This window comes from Centrocercus urophasianus, unplaced genomic scaffold, assembly GCF_019232065.1.
Source record: "Centrocercus urophasianus isolate 14NV4802_14NV808 unplaced genomic scaffold, USGS_Curo_1.0 seq_17, whole genome shotgun sequence".
NCBI classification, from domain to species: Eukaryota; Metazoa; Chordata; class Aves; order Galliformes; family Phasianidae; genus Centrocercus; species Centrocercus urophasianus.
The window spans coordinates 16,883,622-16,902,617 of record NW_024884722.1 but is presented as its reverse complement, the minus strand read 5'-3'; the positions used below and the strand labels follow the sequence as shown (position 1 = coordinate 16,902,617).

The window sequence follows — 18,996 nt, the reverse complement described above, 5'->3', positions numbered from 1 at the left end:
GCTTGGGAGAGAGATTTTCTGCTTCCTGAAATTTATGTGATCTTGGCGATGTTGAGATCCGACTTTTCTCTTTTTGCTTGAACTTCTTGTCTATGTTGGACAAGTTGATGAAGACATTCAGCTGTAATCAGTGAAGGGTTTTTTTTTTTTTTTTCAGCTAAATATGCCTTGAATAGAAATGGAATTGGCCTCAAGGAAAAATGTTTGTTTTCTAAATTCAAAATGATAATCTTTTAGAATACTTTTAAAGACATCTTTAAAACTCTCAGAAGGAAAACATTTTGTTCAGTTCCTAGTGATTTTTTCCAAAACTTTTCAGTGAAAATCCTGAGTGGGGGGGGGGGGGGTTCAGAGTGGGGGAGCAATCCATGGAGAGAAAGTTGCTTTACTTTCGTCCCAAACAGTCGTCTTAAAATAAAAATAATAAAAAATAAAGAACACAACCTTTTGTTTTATTAATGCTGGTTCCCAGAGCTGCCGTTGCTCTGTGCTGTGTGCACCTGGGAACACGAGAGGGAGCCTGGTGTGAACAGCTGAGTGCTGGAGGAAGACTGGTCAGGAATATGAGCGTAGTTTTAATCTTTGAGGTACTTCTCTGCCAATGACCCTCACTGACTTGTTAAAAAAGAAATATTAAATAAACCTAGGTCTTTCAGAGTTTTACAAGTCCAAACAGGTTAGTAATTTTCGTGAAGACAGATCACTTACTATGAGGCACTGGATAATGGCCAGATTTCAAACCACCTTGGTCAGGTCACTTTAGTTGGATTTTTTTTTTTAAATCATACCTTGGATCCTTACTTCATATGCAGTGATGAGGTAAACATGTCCAGGATGTGTGATCACATACTGAGGGGCTGTTTGTTTTGGGTTAAAAGTGGGATCCAGGTTTTAAAATAACTTTTTTTAAAGTCCCAGAGAAAAAGATCAGCATTAGAGTTCTGAAACACCACTGTAGCACACCAGCTTGCAGAGCATGAATATCTCTCTCATCTCTGCATGCTTGTAAACTAATTATCAATGTTTTGCAGGGCTGTAACTGGAGATAATGGAGCTTACTTATCCGTGTCTCATTTTCTTCAGCTTTGTGTAAGAGGCATCCAGTTCTGTAGACACTGGTATTAAAAATTCAGGAATCACAAGAGCCCTCCTTGCTGTAAATATTAATTATACCCATTTGATCTCCTGCTCACAGTGCATCTCTGGTGGTAGCAGAGAAAGAAGTACTTTCCTTGATCCAAGGAAGGCTTGCAGATTACTCCTTACTTGCACAGGGCTCTGCCATGACCCACTGCAGTTTAGGCCTGTCCTAAGCAGATCCATTTAGGCCTAGGAAGCAGATCCAGTGCTAGAAGAATGCAGATTTGGACCCTGGTGCAGTCTCAGCATTTCTTTTTCCTTCCTCAGCATAGTGCTGGCAGGAAGAGATGAAAGGGAGATGGCAGGAAGAGGCTTTCTGCCCATGCTGAACTGGGTGTTTCAAGATCTCCTCTGGGATTCTCCCTGTTCTTTTCCTACCATGGGTTGCTGCTTCCTACTTCACTGCACCCAAAGCCATACAGAACCATCTCAATTCTATCGTGAACTTGCATGTGGAAGAGTTTGTTGTCTCTCCTTGAAGTTTGCATGCTGCAGAGCAGCAGGCCTGTGCAGTCCAGCAGAGCCTCTCTGGGATCAGGACAGTGAGGCAACACGTTCTGGCTCAAAAGAAACAATTTCACATACTGCTTTAAAGCAGCATTCATACAGCAAATGATGTTGCATGAAGCCAACCAGTTCCAACTAGGGGATTGTTTTATTTCCCTGCTTACAAGCCTGTTACCATTTCTTTGTTGTTGGATACGACCTATTGTGGAAGAGAGATTAATTCCCTGACTATTTTAGATGCAGTCTCTTGCTAACAGGCTGTTTGAAACTAAATCCTATCAGAACAAATATATACTGAGCATTTTCCTTTAATTTTTTTACTTTAGATAGCTTTTGTATCAACATGTGCAAGGTTACTTATAAACCAAAACCCACCCCACCAAGGATATACAAAAGTACTGCCTCATCTCAGCAATTCTGCTATCCGCCTACTTAAGATCTTACCAGCTAGCAGAGAGACAGTCTTAAAAGCTGTGGTACCGATGTCACAAGCTGCTTCTTTCTTTCAGCAACATGAGATGAGCCTTCATGGTCTGCTACTGCGCAGTCTTCCTCTGGTCTGCTCCTCTGTGAGAAATGAATTTGTCTTTCAGTTGGTAAAGCAGGGGAGCACAGGACAATTTCCTTTTCAGAGGCCTGTAAATTTTTAATTGGGCTTACTTGAAGGAAAATGGCGGGCCTTCAAGAAACTGTTGTGTATATGAGTTTACTGAGGGGAAGAAGAGTTGAAAAAGAACTTCCCTGGCTACAGTGCTTCTGTTCAGTTCTCTGTCTGCAGCCTATAAAACTTTTGTTCCTAAGCAACAGCACTGCTAGGTCCTTGGAGATCATTAGCATAATGTGTGGTTCCAGCGTGCAAGTTCAGGCTGGAGGGAAAAGAGCTGAACTGCATGTCGTGTTTGGAAATGTTAGATTTCAAATTATGCAGAAAGAAAACACATCTGGACCTGGTTAGAAGCTATTTGTCAGCTTGCTGCCTTAGCTGTCCATTTTAGTCATTTGACCATTTCATTTTACTTAGCTGTAACTCAGTGTGAAATGCCTGCATGTACATGTTAGAACTCCCAACACTTGTGATACCATCCATAGCATCTGTCAGACTGAGTAGATACAGACTAGGAGGAAAAGTTTGTTCTGTCCTGAGCTGCAGCTTGCATTTATCTATCTGTGACCCTTCAAAAGTGCTGTTGCAACAATTCCCTCTTGTATGATGCAAGTTTCCTGGAATTTTTTTGTATAGCTGCAGCTCATGATTTTAGTGGTTGCAATTATTTCAAAATGGTATTTGGAAAAAAAGAACTGAAGAGATATATCTAATGCAATCAACCTGTCAGTTGACAAGTGAGATCTCAAAGCTTGGAGAGAGCATCTCATTTGGACCACCGAGGCCCAGAAGCACAGCTGTTTCAGGGAATGACTACTTTGAGCCTTGCAACTTCTCAAATCAACATATGTATGTTTGTATAGCATGCTTGCAGACTAAGCCAGTTTAGCCCTGTCTGTAATATTTTATTTCCCTAACTTTACGATACTCTCACTATAAAATGCTGCAGGACTGATAAACTGAGCAGGTTTCTACATGACATAACTCCCTGCCTTTTAACTCAACCATAAATCCAAAATAAAGCTGGACAGTTTTAGTGAGTGTGTCTACCTTTGTGGAAAGGGAAGAACCTAAGCGGCTCCTTACCTGACAAATACTCTAATCCAGTAACACATGTGCCTGGATTCCTGATCCTGTACCTTCCATCTGAGAGGCAAATAGCCATTGGAGACCTTACAAAGACCAGTGGAACAAAACTCAGTGAAACTATAGTACAGTAGTTCTGTATTGTAAAGGCCCATAGATGTGTTTTTCAGTCGAGAATTCGTACATTCTTGAGCTACTTATGGTTCAAAGTGGGGTGCAAAACTAGTATAATTCTACTCCAGTCAGTGGACTTTCTCCCATTTTACATTGTGTAAATTAGAACATCATTTAATCTCTTGGTTTTTTGTTTTTTTTAAATTGCTGAAAAATGACAGAATGTCTTGGGTTGAAAGGAAATTGAAGATCATCCAATTCCAACCCCCTGCTGTGGGCAAGTTCGTCATGCAGCAAAGCAGGCTTCAGAGCCCCATCCAGTCTGGCTTTGAACATGTCCAGGGATAGGGCACCCAAAGCTCTCTGGGCAGCCTGGGCTAGTGCTGCTTCTTCCTCTGAGTGAAAGATTTTCTTCAAATATCTAATCTAAATCTCCCCTCTTCTAGTATAAAACATTGTCCAATCACTATCTGCCCCTATAAAAAACTTTCCTTTTTGTAAGCTCCCTTTATGTACTAATTCCTTTTATTTTTTTTTTTCAGACAAACTGTCAAGGCCCCATCTTCCCATGTCAAATATGAATAATACCTTTTTGTGTTTCCTGCTTGTTACAAATATAACCTATCATTGTTAGGTTTCGTATGCTTAACAGGAGAACTAATCAAAGCTTAAGAGTTGTAGACCATGAGCCAAAATTAGTCCAGGGTTCCACATTAGTTAATGAAATAGGTTATTTAGTCTATGCAAAATCTTGCGTCAATTACCTACCAACCTACCTCTGGCGAGAATTCCTAAACAAGGAATAAAGTACTTTGTTGAGTAAACAGTACCGTTTATCCTTAATGTATGCTATTAGCTGATCTGAGACTGAATAGGCAGTAAAAGAGTGATTCATAATCATGAGATGAAATGTCATTTACAAGAATTTACTGCCACAAATTCAATAAAACTGTAATGATCGTAGACCATCCTAGTATTTTATTTAGGTCTTTGAAAATGCTTTGAAACTAGCTTTGTGGACTGTTAGTGTGATCCAATACAGAGCACAGCTTGTTCATGTAGCAGTTCTGTCTTCTGTGATTGAATTGATTCCATCATGCTTTATGAAGTTAGTAAGTTCGTCTCTGAACTGGCATCTTAGCTTTGGTGTAAAGCTATGTACTCAAAAGGAAAAGCATCCATAACCTTCGGTTATGTCATATTGTGTCACTAACCTCTTTATTTTGGCAGATAAAGAGTCTCTTTAATCAAGAAACCGTCACTTGTCTCAGTTTGATTGCCTGCAGCTAGCAAGAACAAATCCACGCCCTTTTGATACTAACACACCTGATTCAGCTCAGCTGGAGCGTTACTTTTGCCTCCTCTGATCCTTTGACCCTTCCACCTTTTCAAATACATTTCCCTGTTTAGAATCTGCCTTCAGCTGGTTTGTTTCTATTTAAAGCTTCAGTAGATGTTGCTCTGAATTTTGAGAACAAAGAAAGTGGAAAAAAATATTTTAAAAAATTGTTAGAAAAAGAATCAAGCCAAAACAGCAACAACACAACAAACTACTTTTTCAAAACTGCATTAATTTAAAAGTCCTTCATACAAAAATAATCTTTGATATGGAGAATGGGAGACCTTTGTTTTCAGCTGTCCTTCTGTTCGTGCTGCAGGGGTATCTTCTCTCCCCGTTTGGCAGTTTCTGAACTGTTTCTGAGTTATCGTACTTCAGGTGATATTTCATTCAGAAGCAATTTGGCACGTAGCTTAGCACTCTGTCCAGTTAGAAAGAGTGGCTGGCATGGTAGCCTCATCCGTCACCTGAAGCTGGCCATCTCTGTTCATCAGGCAGAACCTTGCCTCCTACTGAAAGTGGTAATGAAACTGGGATCCTGCAGTGCTAACGTAAGCGTCAACACTTTCTGATTTTAAAATTATTTGGTCTCTGTTGAAATCTCAGTATTCTTTTAGTGTTGTCATAGGATGAGAATAGGGGCTCAAGGAGCACAGGCAGTAATGTATTGACTTTCTCTTACGGTTTTAAAACAATTATTTCAAATATCTGTTCCATACAGGAAACACTCAGGAGGAGAAAAAGTAATGCTCCAGAAGTGGCAGGTAAACTAAATCTTGTCTGCACATGATTAAGCTAAGATTTTCATTACCCGTGTGTCCACTCACATTTATATATTGTGTGTTTATGTGCTTCAAAGCCTAAGCTATTCTCTCACAGCTGGAGGTGAGGATATTGGCAAGACGAGCAGAGTATTTACATCTGGTTATTGCAGAGGTTTTGCTTTTCCCACTGTGAAACATATGGCCAACTATCTGACAGATTGTGTGGTCCTATGCATGTTTTAAAATGGAGCTCAGAAATAGCCACCTAGTTAATGACAGATCATCTAAATCAATGTACATCTTTTGTCTTCACTGACTTTATACTGAGCTGAGAAATGTACTCACTTTCTTGTATTCCTGTTCTTGGTGGTTTAAGGCATATTCAGGAAATCTATATCCTTTTGATTATATGCAGCACTTTGTGAATCCTTTCCATATAAAGTTGTCCAGGATTTGCAAATACACAAATTGTTTGCATTTGGCGCTTCCAAAATCCAAAAAAGTGCTCTGTTACTCAAATACCACATAAAAGTGTGGATTGATTATAGACAAATACAAATGACCTGTCTGAAGAAGAGCCAGAAGAAAGACTTAGATTCTCTTGAATGGACTGTGGCATAAGAGCTGTTGTGCTGGTCTGAATGGTGATAGGTGATTGATTCCACTATGTTTAATGTTTATCCTGGTGGATGGGGGAGCTATGAAGCTCTGAGGTTGCCTCTGGGGCATGGTTTTCAGGGGTGGAGTTAGGAGATTTTAATGTCTGCTTCTTTTCCTTGACAGAAGAGGGAGATCAGCAACTTTGATTACCTCATGTACCTGAACACACTGGCTGGCCGCAGCTACAATGATTACATGCAGTATCCTGTGTTTCCATGGGTCCTTGCTGACTATCACTCCCAGGTCAGTGCATGCTGCTTAGTGGGACTCAGTACTTTCTGCAATTTGTTGCATGATGCTACTGCAGTAGAAGGGCCTAGACCAAAGATTCAAAACTTGATGTAGTGAAGTCAAACTGTACTGATTATTTCCATATTAGCCTTGTCTTCAGGTCAGCTTGTGAAGGGATGTGTTCTGCCTCAGTAAGGTGGTCCAGCACCTGTTATGTGCATACGTACGTAAGGGAAGGCTAAGCTGACTTTGCAAGTAGTCAGTGGCAGGCTTCTGTCACCTGCTAAGGGATCTAGGCAGAAGTGACTTTGAAAACAATTTGAAACATGCCAAGACTTTTATTCAGTACCTCGTAGGTTCTTCATTTGTGAAGCATCTTGTACGTGCTGTCTTTTCAGTGGCACATGTTGCCATTCCATTTCCAAGTCCTTTCAATACTGAATCTGTGACAGCCTTGTACAGGTGGAACTTTTAACCAGCTTTGCCATAATCCAGTATCACTGAGATGGTCATGATGCCTTAGTCTGTGTTCTAAAAAATCCCATGTTTGTTCTTTTTGTGTTTCAGACTCTAAACCTTAGTAATCCCCACACGTTTCGGGACCTGTCAAAGCCAATGGGAGCACAAACTATGGAGAGGAGACAAAAGTTCATTCAGCGCTACAAGGAAGTGGAGAAGAGTGAAGGTAAGCATTTTAGAAGGCTAACAGATAGCAGAGGCTTTAAGGCATGCTTGTGAATCCTTTGGTCTTTCAAAACTTCGATGATGGGAAGCATTATACCAAGGAGGTCCGCTTGCTTCTGCATACAGAGTGCTTGAGGATTGAAAGAGAAATGGCTGTCTTGCAAACAGTTCCTTCTTATGTGACTTGAACTGTTGCATTCTGTCATCTTCCCTTGGGCAGAAAGATATGCATCGGCAGAAGGCAGTGTCTGAAAAGATTGGTCTGTTAGTTAAGTTGTATGTATCGGTTTTCTCCGGTAGCTAAACTGCATATAGAAGACTGCTACATGCAGTGCAGCTAATGACAGCTACAGTAAGAGGAGAAAACTGGGCGTTTAAACTATTGACCTCTGGAGATTTAGACCATTTTTCATTACTAACATGGTGATATAAGAGGATAAAGACTTTATTCATCAGAACATGAAAGGTGGGAGGCAAAGCAGAAGAATACATAGATGGTTTTAACAGCATGTTCAATGCAGATATGCAGGGTGTGCTTTTTGCACATCTTTGAACGCATCTACTATAAAGAATTACTGAATTGTGCCATAATAAATTAGTGTTATGGACTTGAAATGGTGAAATTTCCCATTAAAATCTGATTTTGTGTTGAATTTCCAGGAGACTTGTCAGCCCAGTGCCATTACTGTACTCACTATTCCTCAGCAATTATAGTGGCATCTTACTTGGTCCGATTGGAGCCATTTACACAGACCTTCTGTTCTCTGCAGGTAAGGAAAAGATAGCTTCCATCTTACACCTCCTTAGTTGCTGGAACAGTTTGCCCAGAGAAGTTGTGGATGCCTCATTCCTGGAGGGGTTCAAGGCCAAATTGGAGGGAGCCTTGGGCAACCTGATCTAGTGCCTGATTCAGTGACTGGCAACCCTGCTCACATCAGTGGAAATTGGAACTAGGTGGTCTTTAAAGTCTTTTCCAACCCAAACGATTCTGTGATCACAGAGCATACAAGGATGAGCATGTAACAAAGAGAGATTCATTCTTTTGGCATCTCTAGTCTATTCTGTATTGGCCTCCTGGTTAACTGAAGGCCATGTGTTGTGACTGCTAAATTCAATGGAAACATTTTAATGGAGCAGAATGATGCAGAAGGGTCATTTTGTTTTTGGTTCTGTGTTGTATTTTACAATTGTGAAGATATTTAGCTTCCAAGTCAGTGTTTTACTATTGCTCTGAACACTGCCCTTCTGACTTTGGGGCAGATGCGCTTAGAATACCTGTCATCAAAGTCTCAAGTGCTCATACAATAACATGGCTATTGGCAAGCACTTGGAGCTGGCAGAATGAAGGCTCTGTCTGGAGTATGACAGGAGTCATGGGAATGGTGTATGTGAAGTAGAAGTAGAGTGAGATAGATCTCACGTCCCAGAAGGAATATTTTGATTTTACTTGTTCTGAACCTGCCACCATTTTTTTTTTTTTTAGGGCTTAAAGCACTTCCAATGGAATTAAACTTCATGGAAACTGAGTCGTGCATTTGCCTTTCCCAGCCAGTCAGCATGCAGGGGCACCAGATTTCCTGGCTGCTCTCCTCATGCTGCCAGTGATGCACAAGCAGGGCAACTTGGGCTGCAGCAGAGCAGTTGTTGCTCTCATTTTTGTAATATGTTTTGTTATAGCAGGGTCTACTAGGATGACACACTGTCAAACATATAATTTAAGAGATCTCTTGTTGAAGTTTTCCTGTGTTTACGGGGCAGTTTGAGAGAGGCAGCTGGGCCAGAATTTTCTACAGGCTGCTTGAATAGCAAGGGCTGGCGATATGTCCTGAAGCTCTCCAGAAGCTTTGCTGTTGAGCTGTTCTCTAATTTTTCAGAATGAGCTAATACAAATAAAGCAATATGGTAATTAAATAATGAGCCCTATGATATCAGCTGTTACCAGCAGTAGATGAGTTAGCGAACCACCTGAGGCAATGGTTACCATTGTGCTCTGTGAGCCATATGTTAGCTGCAGTCATGTATTACTGTGGAGCAGCTATTTCTTGTAAATGATAAAGGTTGCTATGTCTCACTGGCACAGTTTTTATGCAGAACAAATTTTTAGCTTGCTTTGTGGACATGCTTGTGTAATTGGTGGGTAACTGGCATTTCCGTGTGGATGGTAATTTTCAAGGACTGCTGAGATGTAAAGGATTAAAAATGTCTGGATATGGATTCACTATACCTGCTGAACTCCCATTCTCTTCCTTTGCTCTTTTGTTGCTACACATTAAGCTGAGCTTGTTTCCCATAGGTGATCAGTCCTACTGTGGCATAGAAATTATTGTGAGATGCAGTCAGGCAAACAGTTGATCTGAAACGTTTATACTTAGTAAAGAGCGTATTGGAAAAGTACTCCCAAAGTTAAGGCCTTGGAAGGGTGCTGAATCAGCAGCTGCAAAAGTGTCTCCACATCATAAGAATTGGAAAATATATGCTTATAACCCCAAAGTGCCTTTCTGAATGCACTTGACAGGAGAGGCAGGGTACTTGAGTGTACTCCTTGTGGTAAATTGATGTTGCAAAACATCCTGTTTGTCATGTCGGATACATGGTTTGCACCTAACCACAGAAGAAGTCAGTGTACAGGAGTTTGCAAAACCTTATCTTTCACAATTTAACTGTATTGAAATCTTACTGAAAGAATGTACGTATCTACTATGCATATTATGCTAGGATGGATGAAAGATTGTCTCATCGCATAAGCATTTACTGGTACATCTTCTTCCACTGATTCCTCCAGTTACCTTTTTAGGTATCTCATAAAACTCCTTTCAGGAATTGGTCTCGCGTGACAAAAGCATAGTAAAGGTTTCTGTGCTTAGTGTTTCTTTTGGAAAGCTATTCTAGGGCTTCATGGGCTCAGCAATTAGTGACACTTGTGATTCACCTTGTATTTTAGAATCATAGAATCACCAAGGTTGGAAAAGACCTCCAAGATCATCCAGTCCAACCATCCACCTTACCACCTGAATTTCCATACTAAACCGTGTCCCCTAGTACAACATCTAAATGTTTGTTATTCCCTTTTGTTCTTATCCCACTGCTGCATTTCAGCTAGCAGGCTGATCCTCCTGGTGCTTGCCTCTATGAGGTACTTCCGGAGGACAGGTTTCTTGTTCTTCATTGTGTTGTTGAGCAGTCGTTTAAGAACTATCTGCGGGTAATTGCGTCTCGGGGGTTTGGTAGGCCTTTGCACCTATGTGAGCATTTCTTAGAAGTACTTGGATGTCTTTGACTGTAAAACAGCCTCAGTGTTGCTTCGTTTTATGAACGTTTGGAGTTCTAACTTCACTCTAGAGATCACTTTGACCAGCTGCCTTTTATATACCATGCTATATTTTTGGAAAACATGTTTTAACCAGTATTCTTTATTCATAGTTTAAGGCCTCTGCTAACAGAAAAGAAAACAGGCTTAGTGTATCTAGCTATAGAAGAGTTGTAAGAGTTTACATTGACTTGCAATCTGAGGGCATAAAGCAATTCTTGATTCTTTTTTTCCTTTCAGCACACTTTTTGCATTCATAGAGAGAGAAAACTCATTAATTCTGATATAAATATATGCAAATACATTTATTAATATAGGAAATGGGAAAATCAGTTATTGCTTCCTTTATAAATAATACAGGCTTAAGTTTTAAAGATATTACTTTTCCCTAAAATGAATTAGACAGCGAGGGAAAAAATCACATTTTTTCGTGGTGGTAATATCTTTAACCAGATTTGTCACGCTAACAGCATTTCCTATGTATATATTATTTTTATTTAATACAGGTAATCTTTTTATTACAAATCATATTGTTTCTCAGGAGATTACTATCAGCTCTCATAAAAGCTGCAAAAAAAGATGAAAAAGCATCAATCACCACCAGACACAGTGCACTGTGTGCAGATTAAATATACAAAGCCCTTTAATATGCTTCAATGAGATACTTGTTAGCTGTTGATTTATTTATAGTGCTGCTTCTATTCTGTTTTAATTTCAATTTGAATTTGACTCCAAGGGTCCCTCTCTAATAATGATCAAGAGCAAAATGACCTTGTGTATCAGATTAACTCCATCTAGGTTTACTCATATGATTTTAGCCACTTCTTTGCTCAGTCCCTTCAGTGGGTGTGGGAAAGCTTCACAATTGCTGGTGGCATAAGGATGAAGGACATGAAATACAGGAAGGTGAAGCAGGACTATGTTATTGTTTAGAGCTGAGGCTGGACCCAAGTCCTTTCAGAATTCACCTCAGGGGAAGCAGTAACAGGATCTTTACATATAGAATACATGTCAGCTTTTGTTGGTAATCTAAATCAACTTGCTCATTCTAAAAAGCTCGGTGTGATGATCTCCAGAAACTGATTGTCTATTGGGCAATTTCTGTTACTGTAAAACTTTGTTAAATAAATCCTTTGTTCAATGTGGGGATGTCTATATAGATGTGCACATGGGATTTTCACAAATTCAAAGAGTATCTGAAATACCCATTAGAAAATCCTGTAGGAAATACAGTTCCAACATAAAGCATACATCTTTCATTCAGTGGGTGATTTATTTTTATTTAAAGATCTTGGTTCATAATGGTGGTTAAGGCTAAGGAGGGTGCTGCTATCCAGTGCTTGACTGTTACTAAAGTAAACATATTCAAACACTCTTAGGACTCGAGGTAGTTTGTTTCTCCTTCCACATGCAGCAATTTAGCCTTATCTTCAGATGTTCTTCCCCTCTTCTCTTCGTTATGCTGTGTCTCCTTTCCTGCTGTCCCCTGCCCACTGGGCCTTTCCTGCTTGGATCTCAAGAAGACTGAACTTAAGATTTGGCACAACTCTTTGGGTCACAGATGAAAACACCAAAGCTATGTTCACTGCTTAGAAATCACTTCTTGACAAAAGGAGTTACACTGAAAAGTATTAATATTGGTTATGCTGATATTTTCAAGCAGATCGTTTCTGCTTGCCTCCAGGTTATTACAAGCTGCACAGTGTCTAAGCTGTATGGTATTCTTAATCTACCTATCTGCAAATTGGGACTGAGGTAGTAAACAGACCTGGGACAGATCCTGAGGTACCACCTAATCAAATGTGATGGTTATTGCAAAATTGACTGAGATTCTGTATCTGCTTCTTGTTTAACAGAATATTCACAATGCAGTTGTTTTTTTTGTCTCCATTTTACAGGGTGGAAGCTTTGATGTTGCAGACAGGATGTTTCATAGTGTCAAGAGCACGTGGGAATCAGCATCAAGGGACAATATGAGTGATGTCAGGGAGCTCATCCCTGAATTCTTCTACCTGCCAGAGTTCCTCACCAATGCCAATCACTTTGAACTTGGTATGTGCTAGAAGGGATCTCACTTCTATGGCTATGAAATACATATTAATTTAACTTTTGGAAATGGATGGGTTGCTAAATGGTAATGATGAAAGGTCTTTTTAAAGCTGTCTGTGGTGCTTAATGTTGCCATGTGTGACCTCAGTGTCGCTTGGAAAGATTCGCTAGAAGTCTTATGAACTAGATACATCATCCCCTGGCATCAAGCAGCATTGCAGTCCCTTCTGAATGAGTGTACACTTTCTCTAGACCTGTAGGGTGATGTTGAGATCTAGTTATAAATTGTACTTAAAAACTCAGTGGAGTGAAATGTGCAATATAAAAGGCAGAGTAGAGGATAGGTGTTAGAAGACTGTTAAAATATTGTAAAGAATTTGGGCATTTTCATCTTTGAGAGGAGACCAAGGAGCAGAGTCTAGCTGATAAAAAGATCCAGAAATTGACCTAGATGTAGTAAATTGAGGGATCTAAAAAAGGAACCAGAATTTCATGGATAGCAAATAAATAGAAAGATTTTGCAGTAGGTCAATCCACTAACCAGAATCTGTTAACTACTGCCCTGTTAGGAAACTTGCAGTCTCAGACCTAGGCCTTAATTTAGATCATCCAGATGTGTAACTCCTGTCCTGATTTGAGACCTTATGCTGACCTTCTGAAGGAATCAGACTGCAAAGGACTTGAGAACAAAATCCTTCCTAGAAGCTGCTTCAGAAGAAATAGCTGGCAGTTAGTCCAGTGGGATTTAGTATAAGAAAAAAGTTGTGTCAACAGGTCTGTCTTGTCTGAGCTTGCATTCAGGGTTAAAATGGTTTGTGCTGAGGACATGCATATATTTACTGTATTAATTACATCTTCTCAGTGCTTTATTACTAGATCAGACACTCAAGGAGAAAAAAATTCTTCAGTGTTCTGTGACACTATAGCATAGAATCTGAAATTGTTTGTGTGAAAGTCACCTAAATTTCCCTTGACTTCACTGTTTTGGAAAAGCTGTTACTATTTGTAACGTGTTATTCTCGGTTTTAATTCTTCCTTTAATCCTGCAGGCTGCATGCAGGATGGAACAGTGCTGGGAGATGTGCAGCTTCCTCCTTGGGCAGATGGAGATCCCCATAAATTTGTTCTCCTGCACAGACAGGTTAGTGAAAATGGTGTTTTGGGTCACAGTGTTGAACTGATTCCCATTGAAAATGAAATCCTAAAGGCCAGAGTCACAACAAAGGCGTTAGACCCAAATAAATCCTTCCTTAGTGGAGTTCATGTTGTGTTTGGGACTTTGCTTGTCTGCTTGACAATTCGCTCAAGACCAACTTTGCAGATTGAATGAAATTAGATTCAAGCCACACACCTAGCTCTGATCTCAGTCCGTAAGAGCATGTGAACATATTTTAATGCATGCACATGACATTCGCATGCATGCAGTTCCATGTTGTTGCTAAGCAGCTACGTATGTATTCAAACTACCTTCCTCTATCTGAGTCATGCTGGCACTGCAATTACTTTTTTTTTTTTTTTTTTTTGAGTGGGAGGAAGTAAAATCTAATATTTTAGGGTTAGTTTGGTGTTTTAATGAGGCCAATGTTTCTTTTAAAGTTTGCCTTTAATAAAGTCAGTCTTGACAATCTGAATGCTAATAGCTGTAAGGCCATGAAACTTACTGCAGTTGGGGTGTCCACAGTTAGCAGGACAGCTGTGGGAATTTCTATGTAATAAGGAGTTCAAAGGCAATTCTGTAGGGAAGTTTTTCATTGAACACAGAATTTGCAGCTGAATGCTGTTGTGTAGGTCTGCTAGAGCTAATAATGGTATGAGCTGTATTGCCTGCCCCTTCTGGATGTATCTACCGTATTTCATCAGATTTCTGCTGGGGAAAAAAAAAAGTGTGTTTGTGAGTGCATGAAGGGTTACTGCTTTGTGCAAGGCGTGTGGCAATTGTGTGTTAGCATTGGTGTGACAAAGCAAGTAGCCCATTATTTATTCTATAGTCTCTTCATTACATGACTGTACCACACAAAAATGGATGTGATTGTCTTCTCTATTTTATTTTTAAATAAGTCTTTCCTTTCTTTATCTCCCCATATACTGGTTTCTAAATCCTGTCTCTGACGTTCTTAATGACTGTATCAACTTTTTATTCCTGTTTTGAAGAAAGATCAGACAAAATTCTTGTCGTCTTAATATTCTTTTCTCCAACTTTTACTTTACAACTGACAGCAACTGCCATTTGTCCATTAAATTACCACTGCTTTTATATCCCTTGCTTTGCACTTCTGCACTGCATTTAGGGCTCATGTTTTTTGCCACTACTATTACTAAATCATTTTCCAGTTTTTCTTGGGTATTCTCTTGAATCTTCATTTCATTCCTTTGTTATCTACCCATACCTTACTTCACATCAGAGAACTAGAAGGCGACTATCTTCATGTGACTGGTGTTACATACAAGCCTCCTTCACCATGTCTTTATGTTTGGAATTTCTCTGGCTCCACTCCTCATATCTAAGGATTCTCTCTCTATGTGTCAGCTAGATTCATTGTTCTTATCTCTTCTCACAGTTTCTTGTCCCTGCAGCCACCTGGGTACTGTCAGCAATCTTGCTCCAGTACTATGTTTGGCAAAGCCTTTTTATCCTTTTTTTTTTTTTATAAAATATGTATCCTTTATAAGCTGGTTTACAGTTTGTAAATCCATCCTGGAGAAAGTTTTCTTCTATGAAACCATTTTTAAGAGAGCAGACTCCTGGTAATGTGCAATGTCTGCATACTAGCTAGTGAGTTAGTGATATTACAAGTCACACAGTGGGGTGAATAGCTGCTTACTATTATTACAAGTCTTCAGTGTCCCCAAGCTTAGTAACTAGATGCTGTGTTGTGTTGCTACATAAATAACTTAAGCCAGTATGTTGAACTTGCTTTATATTCAGTAACTTATAAGTTACTTCACTATGTTTATCTTTGTTTGTTTACCTTGTATTTCTGCAGTTATTAAATGTATAACTCAGTGTTACTGGGCTGACAAGCACACAGCGAGTAGATATGTCTGATGAAATAAGAGGATGTCAGTAATAATAAGGACATTACTCAATAAATCATTTCAACTTCCAATCTTTGGCTGTTCAGACTCCTGTACATACACGGTCGTGGGTATTACTGAGTCAGGCATCACAAAAAGTATGTAGAGAGTGATCTAAAGGCTCGGAGCCATAGACACGCTGAAAGGTAGTGAGTTCTGATCAGTGCTCATCACCACATGAGAATTCATCTACTGTAAGGAAGGAGATTCTTGTAAATGTATGCTGGTGAGTGTGCTTGGTTCAAGTACAGTCATTTCCAAAATGAAGAGTTGAGCCTAAGGACTGCCCAGTTCCATCACTTGCAGGGAAGCAGCTCAGTGCTACCCACCGCATGTAGGCTTTGACCACTGCCATCAAGTGTGTAACTCTTCCTTGGTGTTTCTTTTCCCAGTGACTCTAAAGAAGGTATGTAGACTCCAAAGAAGGTGTGTAGGTTTGGAGGCTCTAGTTTCTTCCTCTGCTCTGTCTCATGCTCACTCTGTGACCCTACAAGTTGCTTAATCTCTGTCCTCCAGTTAACTAAATATGGGAATGACATTGTCCTTCCTTAATAGAGAAAAACTGAAAACAGAAATCTATAGATGCCTGAGAGCTGCTGCAATTTTTACTGATATTTTTTAAAGGAATGAAATCTATGAAAGTGTAGGGAGGCATTCTGGCCTACATTCTGGCTTGTTTGGATATAAAGTACTGAGCTTTGCTCCTTATTTCTTGTGTAATGCTGGCCACTCTGAAGGCACTTAGATACAATGGGACCATCTGGTTTAGCTATGTAGTTTGGAGCAAGGGTGCAGTTTTGAAATGATCTGTCAGTCATCCCTGCATAACATGCTTGTTTTCATTGTAAAGAGATCTCTGATTGTTAACTAGATTAGTTTTGGATGAAGTAAAACCAAAAGCTGTGCTCCAGTTGTGCACCTAAGGGTATACTTTTGCCACTGGTGGCATTCAGCCTGAGGGAGCAGACTAGATCTAATTTGAAGTAAAGCCCCCACAGTGCAAGTAATGTGGGTATTGGGTCCTCTCTACCAGCTGTTCTGTTCTGCAGACCTGCTTCCAGCGAGCTGCACTGTTTGATAACATTGGCACAGATGATTAAGTCACATGACTTGTAGAAATTAATCGAAATCTGAAAGAGGAGCAGTTTAGCATGTGAAAATCATGCTTATAAATTCATATTCTTAATGATTTGCCAGGCCTGATCAGACCTCAAATACAGTCAGTCCCATATTTTCTCTCCAACCACAGCTGGCACCACATGCTGCACAGGAGGGTGCAAGAAATCTTGCCATGGAAATTTAGTTCATTAGGCTGCCTGAAAAAGCTTTGTCTGAAGTGAAGAGTTAGAAGTCTTGAACTCCATAATGCCAAAGCCTCTCTGTCCTCTAAAATCACCTGCAGTACTATATGTACTTGTTACTGGTGTTGTCCTTTTCAGGAGGCTTTACAGAATTTGAAGAACTAAAAAGATCTGGGTCAACACTGTTGTGAAATCTGGCTACTTCTCTAAAGAGCATGAGAGCAAAGATTGATTTTGAGATAAGTCTGTGAATAGCTCCCCGTTTCATGTGTATTAAATAGGGAATCTACAGGTTAGGTCTATATAAAGTAATTTTTTAGTCTCTTTCTAGACTACAGTTCTCTCTCTCTTGCTGGGCACGTCTCAATGCTCAGTGAGATAGTGAGTGACTGCATGGTTGCAGCTCTGTTGGTTGCTTTGTTTTGTGCTGGTAGTGAAGCCAGACAAAATTTATAGTTTGTAATTCATGCACTAACTGCTTTTATTAATAAGGATGAATTCTGAGTTGATTTGTAAGTGTTTTCATGATTTGCAGGGGACAAATCGTACAGTGTACTTGTTTTCTGAGCTGCCCCATGAGTTGTTTAGCTGTGGGCATGGTCATTTAAACCAGCTGTACTGGGCTCACTGTCTGCTTTGTGAAATGAGCCATTGTTCTGGATCCCATTAGCGTGTTTAATTCTGCTGTGCTTTGAGTAGGATGGCCTGCTTGGGAAACCTTTAAATGAGCATCAGGGAGTATTACACAGTCAAATGATTTGGAGATAGCAAAGTAGTTTTAATCATGCTTAACACTGGTGTTTGAATCATTGGGCAAGGCCTCTGGGGAATGCATGAAGATTTGGTGATTGCAGGTGATAGCAAGGGCAATAATGTTTAGTGAAGCTTCATAGGTAAGGCTCACTAATCTGGAGATGGGCAAAGATTTGACTTGAAATTGTGGCTGTTGCCTGTGAACTTGTCTGGGTCTTGCAAGCACAAATTTCATTTTTGATCATTCGGTTTTCTAGGGAGCCCACCTTGGGTTTGGATGTGTGCTGCCTTATAATGTCTCTTATGGTATTCTCCAGTAGTAATTATTTCATTTGGTTATGTTAATTCACGTACCTGTGACTTGGATTGCAGATCTGGTCAGGAAAAGTAGATATTTCTTATATTGGGATAAAAAGACAGACCCTGAGGTTTTCCAGCATGAGAGAATCTGGTTTCTGCAATGCTTTCTGCTTAGACCCTGTAAGGCTTCAGGCACTGGAATGGCTGCCCAGGGAGGTGGTGGAGTCGCCATCCCTGGCAGTGTTCAAGAGGTGTCTGGATGACGTGCTGTGTGATGTGGTTTAGTGCTTGTGGTGGCAATGGTGATGAGGAGACAGTTGGACTAGATGATGTTATAGGTCGTTTCCAACCTTGTGATTCTATGATGCTATGATGATATAATGTGTGTATTGATGAAACCCAGGCAGTCATGAAGCTTCTGTCAGACAGCAGTGAGTGCTGCAGAGAGTTTGTCTCTAACAGGGAACTGGGAGTGATAATGTATCTGCAATGAATGTGCTCCACTGAATTAATTCATTTTCTTCAGGCCCTGGAAAGTGACTATGTCAGTGCACACCTCCATCGCTGGATAGACCTGATTTTTGGCCACAAGCAACAAGGCTCAGCTGCTGTGGAAGCAGTTAACACCTACCATCCTTACTTCTATGGAGACAAGATGAATCTCAACAACATTAAAGATCCTCTGATTAAGAGCACCATCCTGGGTTTTATCAGCAACTTTGGACAGATACCAAAGCAGGTATCACTTTATCATGAGAGTAGAAGGAAAAGCAGAGAGCACAACTTATTTTGATCTTGAAATATTTCAACTGGAAAGCAAGCAACTTAGATTAGAGGTGGCATTTGGTTTTTAAATTTGCTGAAATACGGCCTGTAGAGTTCTACAGATTGTCTCCACTGTCTAAATACACTGTTCTTGTCATATACCATACAGCTGCGGTGTCAAATCTGGGTTCTTCTTCTGTACAATCACATGAGTAATCATTAGTCTGGTGTTGAGTACAATCAAATAAAGGCAGCTTAAATTCTCACCTACAGTCTTCTCTCTTCTCCCAAATCACTGAGACTAGCTTCTTACCTAT

At 40.0% G+C, this 18,996-nt stretch overlaps 1 protein-coding gene across 4 annotated transcripts in view; it reads left to right on the top strand.

The window, feature by feature from the left end:
- The window catches only part of WDFY4 (WDFY family member 4), a 127,763-nt gene that overhangs the window by 93,390 nt on the left and 15,377 nt on the right, over positions 1–18,996 (top strand). For all 4 annotated transcript variants that reach the window (XM_042818027.1, XM_042818026.1, XM_042818029.1 and 1 more), the window contains exons 49-55: positions 5,512–5,554; positions 6,338–6,457; positions 7,013–7,130; positions 7,790–7,899; positions 12,335–12,488; positions 13,535–13,626; positions 18,441–18,653. In XM_042818027.1, coding sequence (XP_042673961.1) covers positions 5,512–5,554; positions 6,338–6,457; positions 7,013–7,130; positions 7,790–7,899; positions 12,335–12,488; positions 13,535–13,626; positions 18,441–18,653 — 850 coding nt within the window. The remainder of the gene's footprint in view (positions 1–5,511; positions 5,555–6,337; positions 6,458–7,012; positions 7,131–7,789; positions 7,900–12,334; positions 12,489–13,534; positions 13,627–18,440; positions 18,654–18,996) is intronic.